The sequence below is a fragment of the Megalobrama amblycephala genome, linkage group LG14, assembly GCF_018812025.1.
Source record: "Megalobrama amblycephala isolate DHTTF-2021 linkage group LG14, ASM1881202v1, whole genome shotgun sequence".
In the NCBI taxonomy this organism is placed as follows: domain Eukaryota; kingdom Metazoa; phylum Chordata; class Actinopteri; order Cypriniformes; family Xenocyprididae; genus Megalobrama; species Megalobrama amblycephala.
Genome location: NC_063057.1, coordinates 36,743,695 through 36,769,645, shown reverse-complemented (window position 1 = coordinate 36,769,645; position 25,951 = coordinate 36,743,695). Strand labels below are relative to the sequence as shown.

The following is a 25,951-nucleotide window of genomic DNA, read 5'->3' as shown; positions in this document are numbered from 1 at the left end:
TTCGAAGCAGCACTAATTATGTGCCCAGTAACATATTTTTTTTTATTTTTTATCTTCAAACGTCAGTGAGTGGTGGTTCACGTGGTGACAAAATCTCATTAAACTGCACTGACTGCTGTAGACGGCACGGTTCGACCAATCAGATGAAGGGGCGTTTCAGCACCGCCCACATGTGCGAATGAAATATCAAAGCCATAAACCGATTTGTGAATCACAAACGAAAAATTACAAATTGAGCCAAAATCTCATTTTCCGTTTTATTAAACTAAATGACCAAACGAATAAATTGGCCATCTTTTAATTTCTTCTTATTTCATTCCAAATAGGAAGTGAAATGATCAAACATGAACCATAAATGAACATCAACCTGAACTTTGTTAATGTTAAAAACACACATCAAAATGACATAAGTATCAAAGCAAGTTCAGTAATATCTTATTCAGCATGTATCTTTATATAATTATATTACTGTTAATCATACTCAATACCTAATAATTTTTTATCTAAAACTCACTTTTCATAGACTTTCACAGTACTCAGACCATGTTAACAATTCATTAAAATTCAATAATTGTAATTGAACTGTTCAATTCATATTAGTTTTACAATCACTTTATGAACTTTTGAAGCGTCAAAGTGGTAGTTGCGTAGCTGTCAATGGAGGGACAAAAGGCTCTCAGATTTCATCAAAAAGATCTTTGTGTTTCAAAGACGAATGAAAGTCTTACAGGTTTGGAATGACGTGAGGGTAATTAGTGTCAGTTTTCATTTTTGAGTGAACTATCCTCTTAATGCTGCAAGATGTCTAATGCAGTGGCATGTTACTAGCATGACAGTATATACAAATGCCACTCAAAACGCCAGCTTCCCTTTAAGGACTAATGCTGCTTTACGTGCTATAGGAATGATCGTAAATACATTTATTTACTGTGAAGTACAATTGAATGATATTCAGACGAACAGTACTCTTCGTCATGTGATCTGGATTAAATATTGGAGACATGACGAAAGCAGGAAGATCCAGACCTATAGGTGTAACGATTATCGACTGGAAAGATCCTCAGAGAGTAAGAACTAAAACAACAACAGAAGAATGGAAAGAGTGGGCGAGTGAAGGTGGTTATGAATGTGTGTAGATGTGTGTGAGTTACAGGATCAGAGAATGACACCGTTCCTCTGTCATAGTCCAGATACACTCTCACACGATCAAGATCCTGTTCAACACGAAAACCAGATTCAACAACACACCCATGCTCCACACTCCAGACATCAGTCTCATAGAAACCCATTCCCTTCCTCGGGTTTAATGCTGTAGTTACTCCAAGTTTCCAGTCTGAACACTCTTTAAGATCCACATCCCAGCGGTGTGTTCCTGAGTTAAAACCCTCTGAACCCAGAACACAGCCATAATAGTCAAATCTCTCTGGATTATCAGGAACAGGTTGATAGTATCCATTGTTTCTCACACTGGTCAGATCATCAGACAGGATGAGAAATGGATCTGCAGTGTTTGGATCCAGAATCACAGGAGCTGATGAGACACAATCAACAGATGCTTTTATTCTGATGTTCATATAATGATCAAGAGTGAACCAACACAGATTATTATGAATTATGACACTCGTCCTGTTGATCAAACACATGTTCCTCTGATCACTGTCAGTGCTGTTATTAGTTTCACACTCATTTTTATCATCAGCGTGCAACCAACTACAAACAATAAATGTGTGATTTGTGTTTCCCTTCAATAGAAAATGATACTTTGGGAAAGTATCTGTTGAAATTTATGCTGTAGAAGAAAAACTGTAAGTGTGTGTCTGATCTTCAGCAGAATCTGATCATCTTCATTTCATTGGCTCTTATAGTCTGTGTGTTGATTTACAATAGCTTATTCTTACTGTCTGTTGTTTAACTTATGTTGTCTTGAGAAATTATTATTATTATTTTTATGAAACTAAATTTTCTTATTGTAACTCTGAACATCTGCCTCAGACCTTCAGACTGTTCTTCTGACTGTTGCTTTATCTTTTATATCTGATCAGACTTTAAGTTTTCCTAAACTCTGAGAAATCCCATGGACATTCATTGACGAACTGTTCAAACTCCAACTGAAAAAAATTCTGATTTAAACAGACAGAAACCCAACAGACTCAATTAAATAACTCCTTTATATCCATCATTTCCAGTGTGTGTGTGAGAGCTCAGATCTTCTGCAGTCAGACTCACTGTATTGGATGATGTCCTGCATCTTCTTGCAGACTCTGAACTGCAGGTTGCCCAAGTAACATGGCACTTGAATCAAAGCTCCAGAAGGCATCTGTGGATCCGGCTGTGATCTCTGGACTCTGGAAGAACATTCAGGAGTCAGAACTGCAGTGGCTTTGGATCAGAACCAGAGAGACCAGAGACAGGAGCAGATCACTCACCTTTCCTTTGAGACTGGAAACTCCTGCAGAACAAACACACCATTTATCACCAAGAACTCAATCAATCAGTCAATCAACCAATGATCTGAAATCAGACCTTCAGAAAGCAGACATCATTGGCTTTCATCATCTCCTCCATGTCTTTGATTGTGTGTGAAAGAGCTGAGATGTGTCTGTTCATCTCCTCCAGCTTCTTCTTCATCTTCTGCTTCTTCTGCTCCTCTTCCTCCCTCAGTGCAGTGATTGTAGCTGCTTCTTCATCTCTGAGAAACCGACGAAGCCTCTTAAACTGCTGTTTAATCTGACGCTCTGTGTGCTCAGCTTGAGACTGAAATCAAATCACATTCACTTCAATCATCTCAATCGACACACATCAACACTTCACATCATTCATATCAGAGAAAAACTCGGATACCGACATATAACGGATCCGGAAGCAGATCGCTGCTCGTCATTTACAGAAATAATACCCTGGACTCCATTATATTAAATATATCAGATCATAATAGTGATCCTACAGCTGAAAATGACTCGATTCTGTTTCCTCACCTTGATGTGTTGAACTGTTTTCTCAAACTCTCCTTTCTTTTTTTCATTGTGTTGAAGTTTCTCTTGTAAGGACTTCAGTGTTGTATTGAGCTCTGCCTAGAACAAAATTACATAAAACACCAGATTACAGTGAAGACAAGAAGAGAATACAGTGATACGATCACACAATGCTGTGATAAAAGTATTTGACCCATCCTGATTACTTCCGTTTTTGTATCTCGTACTAAATTGATTCACAATAAAAGGTTAATGGTTTTGTCAATGACATACTGTTTTATTCATACAAACACTGTTGATCTGTCTGCATTCAGGGATCAGAGATCATTTCAGGAGCAGCAGCAAGAAGCAACAGGAACAAGATCTAGGAGGGCCTTGGGAGAAGAAGAGAAGCAGAGGCTGTCTAAAGAGGTATAGGAAAATGGATGGTAGCAGTCTTTTTACAAGATGTAATATAAGTCTAAGGTGTCCCCTGAATGTGTCTGTGAAGTTTCAGCTCAAAATACCCCATAGATTTTTTTAATTCATTTTTTTAACTGCCTATTTTGGGGCATAATTAGAAATGAGCTGATTCAGGGTTTGTGGCCCTTTAAATCTCGTGCTCCACGCCCCAAGAGCTCGCGCTTGCCTTAAACAGCATAAACAAAGTTCACACAGCTAATATAACCCTCAAAATGGATCTTTACAAAGTGTTCGTCATGCAGCGTATCTAATCGCTTAAGTACAGTGTTTATTTGGGTGTTTATATTTGATTCTGAACGAGTTTGATAGTGCTCCATGGCTAAAGCTAACATTACACACTGTTGGAGAGATTTATAAAGAATGAAGTTGTTTTTATGAATTATACAGACTGCAAGTGTTTAAAAATGAAAATAGCGATGGCTCTTGTCTCCGTGAATACAGTAAGAAACGATGGTAACTTAAACCACATTTAACAGTACATTAGCAACATGCTAACGAAACATTTAGAAATACGGTTTACAAATATCACAAAAAATATCATGTAATCGTGGATCATGTCAGTTATTATTGTTCCATCTGCCATTTTTCGCTGTTGTCCTTGCTTGCTTACCTAGTCTGATGATTCAGCTGTGTACAGATCCAGACGTCCTGCCCTTGTCTAATGCTTGAGCATGGGCTGGTATATGCAAATATTGGGGGCGTACACCCCGACTGTTACGTAACAGTCGGTGTTATGTTGAGATTCGCCTGTTCTTCGGAGGTCTTTTAAACAAATGAGATTTATATAAGAAGGAGGAAACAATGGAGTTTGAGACTCACTGTATGTCTTTTCCATGTACTGAACTCTTGTTATTTAACTATGCCAAGATAAATTCAATTTTTGAATCTAGGGCACCTTTGATACTACACCAACGATTCAGCTAATTGTATTATATGTCGCCACCTAGTGGAATCTTTAATAATAGACTGAACTATCTGAGTGGATTGAGAAGACATTTGCTGGTCAAAAACACTGGTCAAACTCCATTTGAACTTGAATTTGGTAAAACGTTAATTAACCTAATAACATACACACATCGTTACTGTCAGATGGAAAGCTTTGTATGTCCAAAACTGTTACTTTTCAGGAAACAGGGAAAAAAAACTGTTTATTAATAATAATAATAAAAATAATAATAATAATAACAATAATTTCCAATGGAGTTAAGAGATTTAACACAAGCTCTTTTAATGCTTTTCAAACCCACTGACGGGTATAAAGGGTGACCAATAGCATTGATTTATGGAAAAAAAAAAAAAAAGACAAAATATGGAAATACAAGATTTCTGCCTGATACACTGTCGCTGAAACCTTATATCTCCATATTTATATTATAATATAATATTTTATAACTAAAGTACAAATATTTTTGTCAGATCTGCGATACAATCCTGGTCCACGCCAAAGAAAGGTTTTCCTTCACTGACCACCTTGTGAGTGCCACGCTACTACAAGGAGAGATGTTTGAACAGCATTGCCATACATTCCCTGTTGAGGCTCTAAACATCACTGTCCGAGCATACCCCATGTTGCATAAGGCGAAGCTGAAGACCGAACTGTCTCTTATTTATGAGAGTCCAGAATTCAAGGGCTGCTGTGGTGCACTGGCACTGTACCAGGTTTTGCTGAAGTACAACCACCAGGATACTTTTTCTGAGACTGTGGCTCTGTTGAACATCCTCATAACCACTCCCATGACAACTGCTGAAGCTGAGAGGTGTTTCTCAACCTTAAAGAGAATCAAGACATTCCTGCGAAATGTAATGGGACAGGAACGTCTGAATGCACTGGCCATGCTTTCCATGGAGAGGGAACTAGTCAGGAGCATGCCTGGTTTCAATGAGAAAGTAATTGATCAATTTGCTGCTTTGAAAGAGAGGCGAGCAAAATTTCAATATAAGTGAGCAGTGTAATATAGGTGAGTAGTGTGAAGTAAGCAGTGTATCTAAGGGTAATGTGATGTAAGCAGTGTAATCTAAGAGTAATGTGAAGTAAGCATAATGTAAGAGTAATGTGAAGTAAGCAGTGTAATCTAAGGGTAATGTGATGTAAGCAGTGTAATGTAAGGGTAATGTGATGTAAGCAGTGTAATGTAAGAGTAATGTGAAGTAAGCAGTGTAATGTAAGAGTAATGTGATGTAAGCAGTGTAATGTAAGGGTAATGTGATGTAAGCAGTGTAATCTAAGGGTAATGTGATGTAAGCAGTGTAATGTAAGAGTAATGTGATGTAAGCAGTGTAATCTAAGAGTAATGTGAAGTAAGCAGTGTAATGTAAGGGTAATGTGATGTAAGCAGTGTAATGTAAGGGTAATGTGATGTAAGCAGTGTAATGTAAGGGTAATGTGATGTAAGCAGTGTAATCTAAGAGTAATGTGAAGTAAGCAGTGTAATGTAAGCGTAATGTGATGTAAGCAGTGTAATGTAAGGGTAATGTGATGTAAGCAGTGTAATCTAAGAGTAATGTGAAGTAAGCAGTGTAATCTAAGAGTAATGTGAAGTAAGCAGTGTAATGTAAGAGTAATGTGATGTAAGCAGTGTAATGTAAGGGTAATGTGATGTAAGCAGTGTAATGTAAGGGTAATGTGATGTAAGCAGTGTAATGTAAGGGTAATGTGATGTAAGCAGTGTAATCTAAGAGTAATGTGAAGTAAGCAGTGTAATGTAAGAGTAATGTGATGTAAGCAGTGTAATGTAAGGGTAATGTGATGTAAGCAGTGTAATCTAAGAGTAATGTGAAGTAAGCAGTGTAATCTAAGGGTAATGTGATGTAAGCAGTGTAATCTAAGGGTAATGTGATGTAAGCAGTGTAATCTAAGAGTAATGTGAAGTAAGCAGTGTAATCTAAGGGTAATGTGAAGTAAGCAGTGTAATGTAAGAGTAATGTGATGTAAGCAGTGTAATGTAAGGGTAATGTGATGTAAGCAGTGTAATCTAAGAGTAATGTGAAGTAAGCAGTGTAATCTAAGAGTAATGTGATGTAAGCAGTGTAATCTAAGAGTAATGTGAAGTAAGCAGTGTAATCTAAGGGTAATGTGATGTAAGCAGTGTAATCTAAGGGTAATGTGATGTAAGCAGTGTAATCTAAGAGTAATGTGAAGTAAGCAGTGTAATCTAAGGGTAATGTGATGTAAGCAGTGTAATCTAAGGGTAATGTGATGTAAGCAGTGTAATCTAAGAGTAATGTGAAGTAAGCAGTGTAATCTAAGGGTAATGTGATGTAAGCAGTGTAATCTAAGGGTAATGTGATGTAAGCAGTGTAATCTAAGAGTAATGTGAAGTAAGCAGTGTAATCTAAGAGTAATGTGATGTAAGCAGTGTAATCTAAGAGTAATGTGAAGTAAGCAGTGTAATCTAAGAGTAATGTGAAGTAAGCAGTGTAATGTAAGAGTAATGTGATGTAAGCAGTGTAATCTAAGGGTAATGTGATGTAAGCAGTGTAATCTAAGGGTAATGTGATGTAAGCAGTGTAATCTAAGAGTAATGTGAAGTAAGCAGTGTAATCTAAGGGTAATGTGATGTAAGCAGTGTAATCTAAGGGTAATGTGATGTAAGCAGTGTAATCTAAGGGTAATGTGATGTAAGCAGTGTAATCTAAGGGTAATGTGATGTAAGCAGTGTAATCTAAGGGTAATGTGATGTAAGCAGTGTAATGTAAGAGTGTTGCAGCATGTACGTCACGTGACATACTACCTGTCCATTCCCATAGACCAGGAGAAACACAGTCGAAATAATAATTAAGAAAACAAATTAAGGATAAAAACAAAAAAATGACAACTCAAAACTGTACAACATAGGAGTGTCATTACACCAGAAAAAACTTAACCAAAAAGGGCAGATTACACAAGCACAAAAAACAGGAGAGCCAAGCTAAAAACCCCGCGTCCATCCAGCCGCTCTTTTAAAACCCTAGCGCCCGTACAGGATTGGCAGCGGGTAGCGTGTCATCATGCGAGCTGATGACGATTGGCAGCCTCCCGAACCAATAACCGTCCCGTGTAGGCGTGCCTAAGAAAAAGGAGGAGGGAAGAAAAGAAACACACAAAAGGCACAAACTACCAGGACGTAACAGGTAATGTGATGTAAGCAGTGTAATCTAAGAGTAATGTGATGTAAGCAGTGTAATCTAGTGAGTTACGTGATTTAATTATTTCTTATTAAACTGAAATTGGAGTATAAAGTTTTTGGAAATCCACATCCTTGCTGGTCTTTGAATGGATTTTGGCTTGCTGCTAAATTAATACATATAGAACGTTTATTTTTCATTAATACTAAAGTAGTTCAGTTGCCTCTATATCCTTAACTAGCTGTTAATTTATCCATTGAATGGGTGACCTTATCTTTATCAATCATCCAAACATTTGCCCCCCCTGAGAGATTTGGCAGGAGCCGCCACTGGATTCTACGTCTTGAAAGTATGACCAATATAAGAATTTTCACTGGAAAATATCATCTGAACAAGTAAGTAACTTTTGTTCTGACTGAGGAGACTGAGGAGAAAAGCATCAGGCCTACAATAAATCACGCTGCCAATGATGATTAAATCTAACGATCGCTTAGCTCGGATCATGCCAAACCGTGCATATTATTATTACTGTTATATTGTTCTCAAATTGTTATTGTTAACAACATCAGCATTGCGTGACTATGTGTATTAGTGTATTACCTGTAGATTTCAATTTCTGTATCCACTCCACAGTCCGAAGTTTTTTGCTTTTGACTACGGGTGAATCTCCAGTTGTCACTGATGATTTTCATTTGGATCTTTCTGGATTACAATCCGCCATCAAAATGAAAAGTTTAATTATTTCAGGCTATAAATGATCCGCTACAACAAGCATCCTCCCATGATAAAACCGACTAGCCTGGACTCCTTCCTTTCTGTTTACGGACGTGACGTAATGACGCACAGACGAACTGCTGCATGCTCAAATTTACCGCGGAAATCCACCATATCGCTCTTATTATAAAACATTATTACAAGCTTACTGTTGTGAATCGAGCTAAGATAATGAGTTATTGGTTATGTACTTGCTCAAAAATTGATTTTGGACATTTTTTAACCAAAAATGTTCTGGACTGCAGCTTTAAGAAGGCTGTTTAGTTTTGCAAAAAGCAAACATACGTCTGTAATTTGTCTTGGTCACCTGAGTGACTTGGTTACTGGCTAGTAAGAAGCTAATTTTGTATATTGTAATTTTGAAAGTTGTTTATTTTTGTTTATATTATTTTTTTATTTGACGCATATGTCAGTTTTGTTTTCTGTTTAGAAAGGTTTAGCCATTTGTTATGTCTTTAAATGGATTTTTGCTTTGCCTTTGGCCTTAATTGGGAAAATTAAAGTCCCATCATCCTTGAGTTTGACTCTCCTCGTTTTTAAATGTGCTATAACATCAACCTCTTGATGCCTAAATATGACCATCCTACAACACTGACTCTATGGCCTTGATCCCATTCACTTACATTGTATGTACTTCACTAACCAAGAAATTTGTTTGTGAAGATTATAATGATTAATTATTATTTTGTAAAACATCATTGCTATAAATGCTCTTGAATGAGCTTAAGTTGTTTATCTTTTGCACAAAAATATACATTTTGTTGCAATATTTCTCTGTATTCTTGCTCTATATCACATATCCATCTTTGTAAATAACATTTATTTTGAATTGTTTTCCTTAAATCATGTTTTTTATTACAGAAGGCATGATAACATCAGCACAGAAAAAACAAGGACAAATACAATAAAAGACAGATGCAAATGAAATAAACTGCTTTAAATTTTCCATGTACAGCAGGTATACCTAAAAGTGGCATATTTATACATACAATGTCCTGGGGACAGAAATGTTGCCCATTTGGTGCAATGGCTCAAAACATAATTTGTGGACCAGACAGAGGTGTTGATGATTCTTCCTATTGTAAAGTCATGCAATGTGTTACCCCATCGCTGATCCATCATGCAATGTGCACACAGCAGCGATATAATGCTCCCCCAGAAAATCGTGAAGGGGGAACTCTGCATTACTCGACACAGGTAAATTGCAATTGAGAATACTTGTACTTATTTGAGGAATCATGACAGCCCTACTTTTAAATCATGTGATATTCATGGGTCCTGTCTGACTCAGTGTTGAAACTCTTTATACAAACTTACATGTATATACAGCTCAGAATTTTATAATCTATTACAAATTCCAAACACACATCAGTCCTCATTAATACAGGTTCATATGTTAACAATTCTTCATGATTTTCGTCTTAAATCATACACTGAAGGTTCAGAACTATTGGAATCAAATCTCCTGTTATCTTAAGGGAAACAGCAGATAACCACTGAAAGTGCTGTGGTTATCCTCGCTATCAAATATCTTCGCCAAAGGCCAAAGTCTCACATAGACAACATCTCCAACCTCCAGGATCAACACAACTCCATTTGAAGAGTTTAAATCATACTGAGGCTGATTAGCATATGCTAAAACCATACGCTCTGAATTCTTATAAATGGAGGCACCTGCTGCAATTCCATTACGACCAAATACAGAGACTCTGAACATGTACGCTCCTTTCAGTGGGGCTGTGAAAACACCTAAATCAAATAACAAGAGATACAGAATCAGCTGTTTCCTGTATGATTGATTAATTACCAAACACACTGTGTAATAGTTTTGAAAGATGGTAAATCATTTCAGGCTACGTTTACACGACAACGATGTCCTAAAAACAGACACGTTTTTTTCTTTGCGTTTTTCGTGTACCAACAATGACATTTTCAAAACGATCACCGTTCACACAGATCCATGGAAACAACTTTAAAACACTGTATTCTGCTGCCAGTCCAGTAGGTGCACGTCACTCAGTAAATAAACACTACACGCCTAGAGATTGAACATGTAATATGCATGACATCACATTTTTCACAAATTCACATTTTTGTAGTTTACACAGGAATAACGTTTTCCACTTGATCTAATAATTTTCAGGTCCCCAAAATGCTGTTGTCCTGTAAATTATGGGGGTAGGATTGTAGCAAAATTACAAATAAATAGATTATGATCCACAAATAAATGTAAAAATAATCATATCCACAAATTAATAGAATGAGATCCACAACTATATGTTAGGAGTTTCACAAAAAATAATTGAATTCACAAATAAATAAAATGAGATTTGCTAATAAAAAACATATTCACAAATATGTTTTTATGTCACAAGCACAACTCTGCCTGCATTCATTTGTGAATCACCACCTGTATATTTGTGAACTGCTTTCTGTGCATTTGTGAATCTCCTCACACATTTGTGGATTCTGAAACAATTCTAGCATCAGGATCTCCAATAAATCCACAAATAGGTCGACTCCACCCACCGACTACTGGGGCAGAAACAGACTCTGAGCTCCATATTTCACCATAAGTGCTTGTTCGGATTGAGCTGAAGCTGTGTGCGTGATAAAAACAATCCGTTTACAAAATGTAACAGACTTTATTGTGATTGATCTTTTAATTTGTTTTGTACATATTTTTGTGGGTGTAATTATATATAAGATCTGCATTATCCATCTTACAAAGAGGGACTCTCTTATTTTGATGGGTATTACGGTCTGAGTGTTACTCACTGCAGTAATGAACAAGAGAACGTGTCGTGCACATTATTACAGTTAATCTGAGTTTTCTTACTGATAGAAAGTTTAACAGTTTGTTAAGCAACCCTGAAAAGGCATAAGCTCTTACAGTGATTACCTGGAGTTAAAAACGGTCATTTCATGGTAGATAACGTACAATAAAACGTCATGAAACTCATCAGTAAAGTTTCAGCCATCATTCGGACGGGGATGATTTTTGGAGTGTATTCTTTATATTGCCATCAGAATCAGTGAATCAGGATAAAGGCAATGCATGAATTATGATCATACACAGATCCCCAGCTATAACACCTCTACCTGACGCGAGCGGCGCGGCACGGCGCGATGCAGCAAATAGAAGGCGTTATAAACAAACAGATTACATTAGTGTCCATGTCCATGCAGCTATACTGTCTACAAGCGGCACGGTGAGAAACGACGAGTCAGTGGCAGTAAACGGGTGTCCCGTTTTACAGTAGCTATAATACCACACTTGCACAATACCATGTATAATACCAAACATGAGCATGAATGAGCTTCAGTGATGTACCAGTAGGCTACAAGCCTCGGCATCACTGCAGCTATGGATTTGGATAATGCAAATAAAGACGAGGTTGCAATGCTGAAGGGAAAAAAAAAAACTTTTAATAACGTTTTCTAAATAACTTTTACAATAAAAAATATATATATATATATATATATATATATATATATATATAAAGTCTGATTCATCTGAAACATTTTCGTGATCGTTTGACTGCTGGACATTTTACTTTTAAAGGAAATGCATAATCTAGGCTATGTAATGCAATAAACTGTCACATTTAAAAAGTATATCTTCTCTAAAAACAGCGGTAACGCTAAAACATTTAACTAATGTTTAAAATATTATTTAAGGGCCTGTTACTGTTTAATAGCTGGTTTTCTGCTCATATCCCTCGATGTTTGATTGATAAACTGGGAAATGCTGTTGTTATGTGACGACAGTTTCATCTATTTTACAAACTCGCATGTTTATCACAAAGTTATCCGATTAGATAAGTTACTAGCTAATAATAGGCTGTTCAATCTTTAATAACGTGACGCTTCCATAACGCATCTGTATCCATTGTTGTTCCCATAAGAGAGCGTTTTTAAATGGCACATAAAGTATAATAGTTTGGCTTGGCTTGAGACACAGTCTAATGGTTTAACGAAATATACATTTTAAACCTCTTTTTACTGTAACATTGTTTAAGAACCCTCAATGCAGGACGAGAGCGCCCCGATTGTAAAGCAAAACGTGATTGGTTGTAGCGAAAGTGTGCTGTGATTGGTCAGCGCCACGTGGTCGTTATCTGATTGGTTTGAGTAGTCGGTGGGTGGAGTCGACCTATTTGTGGATTTATTGGAGATCCTGATGCTAGAATTGTTTCAGAATCCACAAATGTGTGAGGAGATTCACAAATGCACAGAAAGCAATTCACAAATGTACAGGTGGTGATTCACAAATGAATGCAGGCAGAGTTGTGCTTGTGACATAAAAACATATTTGTGAATATGTTTTTTTATTAGCAAATCTCATTTTATTTATTTGTGAATTCAATTATTTTTTGTGAAACTCCAAACATATAGTTGTGGATCTTATTCTATTAATTTGTGGATGCGATTATTTTTTGTGAATATCTATACATTTATTTGTGGATCTTAATCTATTTATTTGAAATTTTGCTACAATCCCCCATAGTAAATGAATGGCCAAAACACAAAACTCAAAGTTTACTGTTTTTAGTTGACACTGTTGTCGTGTAAACGGCTCCTAATTCTCTTATACACATTACACAACTTCAGAGAGGTCTGAATGGAGCAGAAGGTTTTCATTACTATAAACTGAGTTTTATGACTCCATTTCATTGATAATTACCTGTAATTGGGTTGTAGGCGTTCCCTATGTTTGTGAAGACGTTCTTGTAGATCAGTGTGATTTCACTGAGAGAAGGACCAATAAATCCACGGCCAGAATCCATCAGTGAAGCTGAAAAAGCTATTTCTCTGTCTGTTATAGAAAAACATAAGCAATATTGTGATATATTACTGTATTACACTGAGAATGAATACACTGAATTTAACATCATTCAAGCACACTTTCACCTCTATTTTCCTTTATCAACTCCACTTGACCCAGAGTAAGATTTGTAATTTCTGTGAAGGAATAAAGATTCTGTTAAATGACATTTACACTGATTATTGTAATAGATAACATACTTTACACAGTATACACTCAACTTTACACTAACATTTACACTATACAATGTATTGCATTGGTGTTTTACTTTGAGGATCATTGATAAAAGAGTGAATGTTTTGGTGAAGTACCTTCATTTTTCTTGTTCATCTCATCCCTCAGTTCTCTGTTCTTTTCTTTCTGCTCTGTAACGGTGGCGGTCAGTTCTCTGATGTTTTCTTTCTGCTCTGTAACGGTGGCGGTCAGTTCTCTGATGTTTTCTTTCTGCTCTGTAACGGTGGCGGTCAGTTCTGTAAGTAGTGAACTAAATTTAAACTTCCATAACTTTTTCATAATTTTTTGAAGTGCTTTCACTTGAGCAATAATCTGCTGAGTATCTTCTTTAAAACAAACTTGTGTCTATATTTCAAAGCATTCTTGAAGAGCTGAAGAAATATAGATTCACTTTCTTAATCTTTGTCAGACTAGTAGATTCATCACAGTATGAGCAATATGGTGTTATAAATATGTAAATTATTGCATTTCATTTTATTCTGGATCTACCCTGTCATGTATGTAGTGTCCATCACATTACCTTTGTTTTCTGTTCTTAGTCGCTCCATTTCAGTCTCCAGAAATTTCATTATTGTTTCAATGCTCTTTATTTTCCCCAATTCTTCAAGAATGTTTATTTTTAATGAAAGTACCTCATCTGCCGATATAGCCCACACATTGAGCATTAAAACCGTTATAAAAATCAACATTATTGTGCTCTCGGTTTCTAGCGATGTATTGAATCAACTGAATTAATGTTCTCTTACTTTTAAAGACAACTTGCGTAATTGTTTAAACTGTCCAACAGACTTTAGACTGCAAATATGTTTTGGGTTAGGACTGTAACCTTTGTTCCCTCAGGAGGGAATGAGATGTGTCGAATGAGGACACTATGGGGAATGCCTCTGCATTACTGCATCTGAAGCACATATGCAACTAGTCCAATTCTGATTTATCACCATGTGACGTGTGACCGCGAACTACACAAACCACGTAGGGAAGCTGGTACATATTAGAAGCAAGGTCCTCACAGGCATTCGTGAAGTATGCCAAAGGGACTCAGTGTCTTGTTCTCTTCTCAGTGAACAAAGGTTACAGTCATAACCTGAGATGTTCCCTTTCAAGAGAGCTTGCGCTGCATCAAATGACGACACTGTGTGGAAGGAGATGCCCACTGCGTTATACTGACTAATTTCTGTCCTTGAGTGAAACTGTACAGGCACAACTCAGGACGAGAGCACTTGAGCGCCAGGTGTAGAAGGAAGATCCAAACTGTAAAACCTTATAAAGATGTTTGGGGAGGCCCATCCCATCCCACAGCATCAAATACTTTCTGAAGGGAGACCCCTGACACTAAGGCTTTAGAAGTTTCCATACTTCTTATGAATTGAGCCCTTACCAATAGAGGTGAAGACAGACGCTCACCTCATAAGATGTAGAAATTGCCTCCACATGTAAATGTTGAATATATAAGTCCACACATATTATGATCAACTTTTGGTGAAGATTCAAGATGTACATTGCTATAAAAACCACATCATAAGATACATTTCAATTAGATCGCTAATCATCCACATGGTCCATTACTGCTTGGACCCAAATAACTTGTTTATTCGTTTTAAATTATTTAAATATTTATTTAAAAATATATATATATAAAACAATTTACAGCTGGCTAAACTATGTTTCTTAAAAAACATTAATTTATTTAAAGGTGCCATCGAACGTTTTTTTTTCACAAGATGTAATATAAGTCTAAGGTGTCCCCTGAATGTGTCTGTGAAGTTTCAGCTCAAAATACCCTCATAGATTTTTTTTTTTTATTAATTTGCCTTCTTAACTGCCTATTTTGGGGCATCATTAAATATCCGCCGATTCAGGCTGCGCCCCCTTTAAATCGTGCGCTCTCTGCCCCACGGGCTCTCGACTATAATATACAGTGCATAAACAAAGTTCACACAGATAATATAACCCTCAAATGGATCTTTACAAGATGTTCATTATGCATGCTGCATGCATGCGTCGGATCATGCAAGTATGGTATTTATTTTGATGTTTACATTTGATTCTGAATGAGTTTGAGGCTATGCTCCGTGGCTAACGGCTAATGCTACACTGTCGGAGAGATTTATAAAGAATGAAGTTGTGTTTATGAATTATACAGACTGCAAGTGTTTAAAAATGAAAATAGCGACGGCTCTTGGTCTCCGTGAATATAGTAATAAACGATGGTAACTTTAATCCACATTTAACAGTACATTAAGCAACATGCTAACGAAACATTTAGAAAGACAATTTACAAATATCACTAAAAATATCATGTTATCATGGATCATGTCAGTTATTATCGCTCCATCTGCCATTTTTCGCTGTTGTTCTTGCTTGCTTACCTAGTCTGATGATTCAGCTGTGCACAGATCCAGACGTTAATACTGGCTGCCCTTGTCTAATGCCTTGAACATGGGCTGGTATATGCAAATATTGGGGCCGTACATATTAATGATCCCGACTGTTACGTAACAGTCGGTGTTATGTTGAGATTCGCCTGTTCTTCGGAGGTCTTTTAAACAAATGAGATTTACATAAGAAGGAGGAAACAATGGAGTTTGAGACTCACTGTATGTCATTTCCATGTACTGAACTCTTGTTATTTAACTATGCCAAAATAAATTCAATTTTCAATTCTAGGGCACCTTTAAAACCTACCATAAAACAAAGGCAGCCTGAGAAAACACAAAGTACACTGTGTAAATGACAATGTTATTTATTGAAGCAAAAAAGTTATCCAGTACCAACTGAGCCTGGGTAAAAATATATATATTTGCCTACTAATTCCTCAAATTAGAAACTATACAGTAACTATACAGTTTCCTTCTATGAAACTCTATTTGTAATGTGGTTCAGCTGGACCGTTCAATCAAATTAAAGTCGGCATGAAATCAAAATTGACCCTATTAACTTTGTTAGTGTATATTACTAGTCTTGTGGTGAACAATTAATCCGTGCAAGTTAATACACTGAAAAAAATAGTTTGTCGCTGTAATCTTTAATCAAAATCTGAAAAGTTACTTCCGGTCTGGAATGGCGTTCCTGGCGGCTTGGGTTGAAAACACTTAAACCACTCCTCTCAACGGTTTGTCTGCTATGAGCGAGATATGGAGAGGAGGAGCGCTAAAGTAAAACTCTGCCCTCTATTCAATATTCCGTTTCACTAGGAAATGCGTCACAACACTGGAGAAAAGACGTTTGCAACTTCCGGTTCACGTGGACTTTTACACTTGAATGGGACCTTTTCAACAGCATAAAGTTGGTTATTAGGTCTTAATCAGTGACACACAATGACAAAGGTGAAAGAAACTCCAGAAATGATGAGGAGGAAGGTGACTGAAATACATCCATCTGTGAAGGATTACAAAGCTATTTCAAAGGTTTTTGAACCACAGGGAGAGTCATTATCTCCAAATTGAAACAACTCGGCACAGTAGCAAACCTTCCCATAACAGGCTCATCCAAAAAGTCACAAAAGAACAACATTGAGGAACCTGCATTTTTCTGCTTTCTACCAGAAAATCCTAAAGGAGAATATACAATCTTAAGTCTGTATGTTGAAGCTCAAGCAGCAATACAATGATTCAAAGCACAGGAGTAAATCTACATCTGAACGGCTCACAATTCAAGTTTTTGGAGTGTCCTCGTCAAAGTCCTGACTTGAACCCAATTGAGACGATGTGGCAGGAACTTAACAGGTCTGCAAAGATGTGTGTGTCAAAATTCACCACAGCACTGTGAAAGACTGAGCTCCAGTTTTCACAAGCATTCGGCTGCAGTTATTGCTGCTAAAAGGGGCGATTATTTTTTACATGGGTGATAGGTGTTAAATTTAAAAATTTAAAAGTTAAGACTTTGTTTTATATCAAAAAACAACAGCCCGATCCGGGAGTGGATTGCGCTACAGCGCCCCACTGGTCAAACCTCGTTATTGCAGGCCCTTCAAAGGTCATATGAGATCAAAAGACTATTCGACAACAAAAATACTTGTTGACAAATCATTTCAGCCCTACATGCCAATAAATGCTGGTTGATTTTAATTCACTCCGAGAGTTGTCATGACTAAATTGTATTTATGACTAATAATTGTTCTTTATGTGTGAAACAAGAGACATTTGTCTTACCTTATATGATGAAACCATTTCACTGATGGGTCTGAATTTGTGATTGTCATGTTTTTGTGAGTTAATACACACTACACACACAGGCTGTTTGTCCTTCAGACAGAAGAGTTTGAGTTTCTCACTGTGTAAACTGCAGATCTCCTCAGATCCTGATGAACGTGTCTCATTTCTCTCCGTCAGAAATGACTCACACAAGTTTTTTAACACAAGATTATTTGGAGGTTCATCTCTGGAGGATCTTCTCCTGCAGACAGGACACTCCTGAGTTTTCTTGATTCTCCAGAACTGCTGAAGACACTCTTTACAGACACTGTGACTACATGATAAAAGAACAGGAGTCTTGAAGATTTCACAGCACACGGGACAAGAAAGTTCGTCTGCAGATACGTTTAGTGAAGCCATTTTCACAGTTTAAGCTCCAGCAACTTTACTTTCACTTTCTGAACGATGGTTTTAAAAAATATCACAAGAATAACAAAGATCTGCTGTGTGTTCAGAAATAAACTTCTCAAAAATCCTTCTGTAAAGTTTTTCTTTTTGTTCTCCACTGAACGCTGATTCTTTATTGATTTTGTCCAGACAATGTCAGTATGACAAAGTAGAAATAACAAGTCAGTTTCTTCCTGGTTAGTGTTGTAAGAGCCACCCTCTTACAACACACCCACAGTTTATGGTTAACTGTGGGTGTGTGGAAACAGGTCAAACTGGAACACAAGGATTTCTTCGGTATTCAAAATGAACTTGCATTATTGAATTGTGTTGCATTGAAATGTTAAAATATAATGCTATAAACCTTGGATAAACACATTGGAAATACACATATTAATAATAAAACACCTCAAAACCCTTATGTTGAAAAGAAATTAAGGTTTTTGAGGAAAACATTCCCGGATTTTTCTCCATATAGTCGACTTCAACTGCTACCAACAGGTTGAAGGTCCTGTAACCTGTAAACTACATTTGTCTCTACCAAAAATTAATTTTCTGTCACCCTTTCAACATTTAATTTTTGCCATAAACAGACTCTCACACACTTTAACTATTAATTCCTAATATTTTCATTAGTAGCATTTAATATGTTTATGTTTACATTTCTTTTCACGTTCGTGATTCAGACTCGGCAGAATGTGAACAGGACTTTTATTTTGGTCAGAAGTTGTGACATCATAAGGCTGCGCCGCGCTCCTGCCTCTGTTGTTGTCTATTTGGCTGAAGAAAGGTTTGTGGTTTTATGCATTTAAAGCAATGCAAACTGTTCAGTCAATTGAATCGTTTTATACATGCTTGTAAAGTAAATTAATTGTTTTTAATGTAAAATTGTAATGCTTTATTTATTGTTGTTTTAGTGAAGCGCATTCACATGATTAACAGAAATAGTTCGTCTCATTTCGCTCCCTCAATCGTGAATCAGTTCATTATAAACACGAATTCTCTCATTGACAAGTTGTGACGAGAGAAACTGAGCATTTTGAAACTCTGAATCATTTGAACCGAATGCTTTGCGAAACGATTCAGTGATTCGAAGCGCCTGAATAAACGCACGCTGACGAGAACTGATAGTTAAAACAGTGTAAATGCAACGAGAAAACAAACACTAGCATGTGTAATGACGAACTGTACATCCAGCTGTTTTCATTAAAGTGTAATATTAATTATAATATCCAGATCCATAAAAATAGATCATAAGTAACTAATTATATGAAGTGTTTGTGTAGTGTTATTTTATTCGTTTGTAGTGCTAGTTTTGAGTGTTTTGACTATAATCAGGTCATTTAAGACCATTAACTCTGAACTTAGGTAAAGTTGGTTTTATATTCGCACATTCGGACTTATGATAAATTCAGACTTTCCAATAAATGTGCAATAAATTAATGTTTGCTCATTTTAAGCAGCGACATGATATTGACAACCAACGATTGTCAACTTACAACATTTTTCACAGTCGATCAAAATAGGCAATATTGTTTTAATGGCATATTTACTTGTGAATGTCCAATGTAGTGTGATTAAGAAGACTATTGAATACGGATGTCCGAATGTGCGAATATAAAACCAACTTTACCGAAGTTAACTCTGACTGACTCTCTTACCAGTGCGCTGAACTACTGAACTAGAGTTGATTGAGACAGTCTCAGAGATTTAGTTTGGATTAATTTTTCTTTCTGTTAGTTATTCTCTTACTTAATTATTCTCCAAACACAGAAACACTCCTGATGAAGTGACTGAGATCCACGTGACACTATTATAAAGATGGCATTTATTAAAGAGGAGAATGAAGACATAAAAGTGGTGTTTATTAAAGAGGAGAATGAAGATATAAATATGGTGTTTATTAAAGAAGAAACTGAAGAACAAACAAAGATGGCGTTTATTAAAGAGGAGATTGAAGACATGAAGATTGAAGAAACATTCAGAGTGAAACAAGAAGAAACTGAGGAACAAACAGGTTGGTTTCATTCTCAAAGCTGAACTCTGTAATTTAATCCTTAATAGATACATGAAGTGAAGTGGAAATATAGTAAGCCTAAATAAAATACATAGGCCTATAATATCTATAATATAAATATAAGAAACCATCACTGAATGGATTTAAAGGTTTTCACAAGATGTAATATAAGTCTAAGGTGTCCCCTGAATGTGTCTGTGAAGTTTCAGCTCAAAATACCCCATAGATTTTTTTTTAATTAATTTTTTAACTGCCTATTTTGGGGCATTATTAAATATGCGCCGATTCAGGCTGCGGCCCCTTTAAATTCTCAGGCTCCCCTCCCCTGAGCTCGCGACTGCCTTAAACAGCATAAACACAGTTTACACAACTAATATAACCCTCAAAATGGATCTTTACAAAGTGTTCGTCATGCATACTGCACGCATACATCGCATCATGTGAGTATATTTATGTGAGTTTTTATTTGGATGTTTACATTTGATTCTGAATGAGTTTGATAGTATGCTGTGGCTAAAGCTAACATTACACACTGTTAGAGAGATTTATAAAGAATGAAGTTGTGTTTATGAATTATACAGACTGCAAGTGTTTAAAAATGAAAATAGCGACGGCTCTCTTGTCTCCGTGAATACAGTAAGAAACGATGGTAACTTTAACCACATTTAACAGTACATTAGCAACATGCTAACGAAACATTTAGAAAGACAATTTACAAATATCACTAAAAATATCATGTTATCATGGATCATGTCAGTTATTATTGCTCCATCTGCCATTTTTCGCTGTTGTCCTTGCTTGCTTACCTAGTCTGATGATTCAGCTGTGCACAGATCCAGATGTTAATACTGGACTGCCCTTGTGTAATGCCTTGAACATGGAGCTGGCATATGCAAATATTGGGGGCGTACATATTAATGATCCTGACTGTTACGTAACAGTCGGTGTTATGTTGAGATTCGCCTGTTCTTCAGAGGTCTTTTAAACAAATGAGATTTATATAAGAAGGAGGAAACAATGGAGTTTGAGAATCACTGTATGTCATTTCCATGTACTGAACTCTTATTATTAATTATGCCAAGGTAAATTCAATTTTCCATTCTATGGCACCTTTAAACAAATTGTTTTCTTGTCTGTCTAAATTATTTTCTGTTCTTATATATTCTTTCAAGTGTATACTGATGATAACAAATAGTTGGAAATCTTATTCCTGGATTTCTCCTTGGAGAAGATCCTTATAGGCCCTCCTGGCCTCAGAGCCCCCTGTACACAGTCCCCTTTCTCAAACTTTGTAGTTAAAAATTGCGAAAATTATAATATTCTCATGTAAAACTGATATTATTACATTTAGTTGACTATGTCTTTGCATTTTTAACAAGATATTTTCTTGCAGAGTTTCACACAGATAATTTTATGGTATAACTACCGTCCTGCAGAGTTTATCTCCAACCCTGATCAAATACACCTGAAAAATCCAAACAAAGTCTTCAGGGTTACTTATAAAATGATAAGCTGTATCATGAATTACATTGTATAATTGATTTAGACCTTGGAGGTCCACTGTCCTGGACCTCCAAGGTCTAATCAATTATACAATGTAATTCATGATATGTTTCCCACACCTGAAGTTGAAGACGAAACAGTTCAGCAGTGAAAAAATAAAAGAAATGCGTATGCTTCAATTTTAGGACATTATAGGCATATAATACACTGCCCTCCAAAAGTTTGGAAACACCCCTGGCAAATTGTGATTTTTGGACGATATCAGCATAAATCATTATCATTTTTTGGTGCAAATACATTAAAGTAACTTGACATTATCATTGAAGACCAGCAATAATAATTTTCATTTTGATTACGTAATAATGGCAATATATAAATGTCAAAGTCAGACATGCCCCTTTGCCAGCTGTGATGCCTGGTTACTGGTTTAAACTTGGCCCAGGTTTGTAAAAGATTTTTGGGTCAGCACACCGTAATAGCTTCAACAATTGATTGCCAATTAAGTTTAGAATACAGTGAACCGATTAGAACCCAGTTTAGATCAGATAGCTGCTAATGCTGGATATTTTGATGAATCAAAAAATTAAGTTTTTTCTATGTATAAACAGTTTATATAATAAAATATGTTTTCGTAGTTTGTGTTATCCCTTTATCAGTGCAAAATTATAACAAAATTAGAAAGGATTCATGCCAATATTGTCCTAGAACCCCACTTTTCTAGGGCGTTTCCAAACTTTTGGAGGGCAGTGTACATGCAATATATTTTGCATATTACATACATTTTGCATAAAAAAAAATCACAGAAATATTGGGGAATGCTTTTCTTACTTAGTTTAGTCTTGTTTCCAGTCTAAATCTAAAAATTCTTAAATCCAAATGCTTTTACTAGATAAGACATTTTTCAACTCAATAATGGTCAATTATGAACATTTACACTAAAAATGCTCCATTATGGTACAATAACATGTTACTGCATGTTTAATAATAATAATAATAATTGAAGAAAATTTTACTGAATAGTTTGCAGTTTCATCAGCAGAAGCCAGCTTCAACACTCTCGAGGGGTTTGTAGGCTGCTTTGCGTACACATTCAATACAGCAGAAATCATACTCTAACAGAGTCCACTAACTACATCATTACTTCAGGTTGAATACAAAGGATGCGTAGCTTTTCCAAGGCTGAAGTTGGTTGAACTTCCCAAAACACACTGATAAGTTGAACTTTTCTCTCAGTGAGAGGTACAGAAAATTTTCATCATTATTCTCTGGTGTTTGAAGATGAAAAGTAAAATACATGATTTAATATACATTGAAGTTGTTCAAATAAGTAAATATTTAGAATGATAAATGTTGATTAATAACTTGATTACAAATCATTTAAAAGATATATATTAAAGCGGTAATGGATTCCAGAATCCACCCCTTCAATTTCAACAGCTGAGCCCTCTTTTTACATGAAAACAAGCAGAATTTTCACTGCATGAGTTTAAGTCCTCCTAAAAAAAAGCATATACAAAATGAAAAGAATAGTTAATAAAGATATCATCTTGCATACATTTTTACATGAACAACGTGCACCACATATTCTAGAAGAAATGTTTAAGTATAGTTTGCACGGTTTTTAGGTATTATTATTGATAAACCACAAACTTACAACTGATTAAAATAGTTTATAAACTGTATGTAAAATCCAATGTTCAGTAAAAATCAAGGTTTTTAACCTAGTTGGCAAGCCAGTGGTCTGAACTGCTTGGTGTGTTCCTGTCTTAAAACTGAGTTTGATTGTCATAACAATAAAAACTAATAAATGCCCCTCAAGGAAAGTGTATAAAAGGAGAAAAGTATAGGACCCAATATTGAACCCTGTGGCACTCCACACTTGTTCAATGAGAAGTCTTCATTTTGTGTGGCCCCAGCATTACTAAATATAGGATCTAGCATAAGTGTTGTTGGCTTTCTTATTTTAATGCAGTCTTTTAATGTCTGTTGCTTTATGCCATTTAACTGTTTGTCTTCTTTCGCTTTAGACCTGATGGCACTGAAAGAAGAGAGTCAAGAACTGAATGAAATGGAAGAGAAAGATCATGATTTCATTACGGGAGAAAAATCCACACAGACTAAAAAGAATTCCTCACAAAAAAGAGCTCAGAAAATCATATCTGACAGTTGTTTTACCTGCCAACAGTGTGGACGCAGCTTTGCTCAAAAACAAAACCTTAAAGTCCACATGAGGGTTCACACTGGAGATAAACCTATCACCTGCCAACAGTGTGGACAGAGTTTTACACGTAAAGGAAACCTTTATGTCCACATGAGAAACCACACTGGAGAGAAGCCTTTCACCTGCCAACAGTGTGGAAAGAGTTTTGCACGTAAAGGAAACCTTAATGCCCACATGAGAGTTCACACTGGAGAGAAGCCTTGCACCTGCAAACTGTGTGGGAAGAGCTTCTCACGAAAAGAATGTCTTACGACTCACATGAGAATTCACACTGGAGAGAAGCCGTTTCTATGTGGTCAGTGTGGAAAGAGTTTCAGATGTAAAGAAAACCTTAATCAGCACACGAGGATTCACTCGAAAGAAAAACGTTTTGTGTGTCATCATTGTGGAAGGAGTTTCAGAAACGGCCATCACCTTAAGAATCATGTAATAACTCACACTGTAGAGAAGCCTTTCGCCTGCCATCACTGTGGAAAGAGTTTCAAACATAAAGGAAACCTTAACATTCACATAAAGCTTCACACTGGAGAGAAGCCTTTCACGTGTCCTCAGTGTGAGAAGAGTTTCATGTATCGAAGAGACCTGAAACGTCATTTGCAAACTCATTTTGGAATGCAACTGTAGTGTTCTGTATGTAGTAAAATGTTTACAAAAAACAGCAGTTTCAGAAATTACTTGCATATTCACTATGGGCAATGGCCATTTAGTTTTGATAAATTTATATATAAAATAACACACTCAACAGACACCTGAAAAGTCACACAGTTGTGAGACCCTTGAATTTACTACTGTATGTTTTTGGTAATGTTTGAATAGTGTAACAAGAGTAACTTTGTAGGCATTTCCAATGTATTTGTCATTACAGGTTATTAAAATATATAAATATATATTAAAAATACCATCATTTAGTGCAAAAGTTTAATTGTAATGGACATATTGCACGTTTTTGGAATTAATGAATCTGTGGCCGATCATTCATGTCTAGCATAGAAGTAACAACTTAACATGGGCATCAATTAAACCATAACACCAACTTTTTTACTGCCAGAAGACAGACTCGTTTGCTTCCGGGACAAATACTACACTGACCAATCAATCATCCTTATTGCACAATGACTGAACAACAATGGAGAAGGTAATATTGCTGGTTGCTGCATTTTTATATTCAGTAATATTCTTCAAAAGGAGATACTTGTATCATGTTGCTGCCATGTAGATATTCTAAAATACATCAACCAAAAGCATCTTAGCTGGACAAATGCTGCACCTCCAAAGCTAAATTTTAATGAATGAGGCCCAATAACTTCACTATAAGATGGAAGATTGTGTACAGACATTTTTCATTGATACGTTTGTCTTTCTATTGACAGAATAAAGGTATGCTTTGTATTAAGAGATATAAACCTGTACATCGCTCTTTCTGTCTTGTTTTTACAGCAAATCTCATCATCTGCACTTTGTTCGTTTTATAGTGACCTTTTACCAGTTTGGTGAACTGTTGCATTGCCATTTTGAGCAAAATCAGGCAAAATGAACTTTGTTTGGAAATTTGTTTCGGGAGTTCAAAACAGCTTGGTGATTACATAATAGGTAGGCGTGCATGGAGGCTCCGCCTTCTTTCACGCTGAAATCTTTTCCAGTTCATTTCTTCTCATGAGTCCGTTGAGGTCAGACATCCGTGAGTAAAGATAAGAACACCCTAGAGATGAAACTACTTCTGATGAAACGAGACACTGTTTTTCACGTGTAAGATGGTAAAGCTGCTTGATTGTAAGCAATCTATTGTATTAAGTGCTATATAAATAAATGTGACGTGACTTTACTGAAGTGCCAAATTACAGAGCTTTTGCAAACATATCCACGGTGCTATGATGAGATTAAAAATGCTTTATTAAAAAAAAAATGCTTGCCGTTTTCTCAATTTTGTTATTGAGAGGAAAGCACCTATTTACATATTTCATAACGTTCAATAACAGTATAATCGCTGCTCACATATTTCGAACAGTTTTAAAGTCGCTCACAACCTCTTTTGGAGTCGGTGCATCTGCGCAAATCCATTCTGTCAGCCAATGTGTTATTGCATTAACATCATGTCACACTTTAGCTCCTATCCCCTGCCGGAAAACCCTGATATAAGATATGGCCAGACATGCCACTTGGTCTCATAGTGGGGTTAGTAAACATTTTTGATAATGATTTGTACAAATACATTTGTGTTTGACTACAATAGTGACAGAAAAACTTGTCCAGTCCAAT

General features: G+C 36.2%; 2 protein-coding genes across 2 annotated transcripts; one reads left to right on the top strand and one right to left on the bottom strand.

Moving 5' to 3' along the window:
- Positions 1-245: 245 nt before the first annotated feature.
- LOC125244993 (E3 ubiquitin-protein ligase TRIM35-like) lies at positions 246-18,166 on the bottom strand. The gene is made up of 6 exons (XM_048155404.1): positions 17,526-18,166; positions 2,976-3,071; positions 2,524-2,754; positions 2,427-2,449; positions 2,227-2,345; positions 246-1,531 (listed from the first exon to the last, which is right to left on the bottom strand). Exons 1-6 carry the CDS (start codon positions 17,925-17,927, stop codon positions 987-989), a joined length of 1,416 nt encoding a protein of 471 aa, XP_048011361.1. The 5' UTR covers positions 17,928-18,166; the 3' UTR covers positions 246-986.
- Positions 18,167-18,644: 478 nt separating this feature from the next.
- On the top strand, positions 18,645-25,597 carry LOC125245010 (gastrula zinc finger protein XlCGF8.2DB-like). The gene is made up of 3 exons (XM_048155431.1): positions 18,645-18,744; positions 19,728-19,971; positions 23,502-25,597. The coding sequence occupies exons 2-3, from the start codon at positions 19,776-19,778 to the stop codon at positions 24,317-24,319; spliced, it is 1,014 nt and encodes a 337-aa protein (XP_048011388.1). The 5' UTR covers positions 18,645-18,744; positions 19,728-19,775; the 3' UTR covers positions 24,320-25,597.
- The last annotated feature ends 354 nt before the right edge of the window (positions 25,598-25,951 follow it).

Excerpts from the sequence above, each read along its gene's own strand:
- LOC125244993 (XM_048155404.1), bottom strand. The coding sequence starts at position 17,927 with ATGGCTTCACTAAACGTATCTGCAGACGAACTTTCTTGTCCCGTGTGC. Across the intron at positions 2,450-2,523 it reads ATGATGTCTGCTTTCTGAAG|GAGTTTCCAGTCTCAAAGGA; the intron begins GTCTGATTTCAG and ends TTTGTTCTGCAG. Across the intron at positions 1,532-2,226 it reads GCAGGACATCATCCAATACA|CTCCTGTGATTCTGGATCCA; the intron begins GTGAGTCTGACT and ends GTGTCTCATCAG.
- LOC125245010 (XM_048155431.1), top strand. The coding sequence starts at position 19,776 with ATGGCATTTATTAAAGAGGAGAATGAAGACATAAAAGTGGTGTTTATT. Across the intron at positions 19,972-23,501 it reads AGAAACTGAGGAACAAACAG|ACCTGATGGCACTGAAAGAA; the intron begins GTTGGTTTCATT and ends CTTTCGCTTTAG.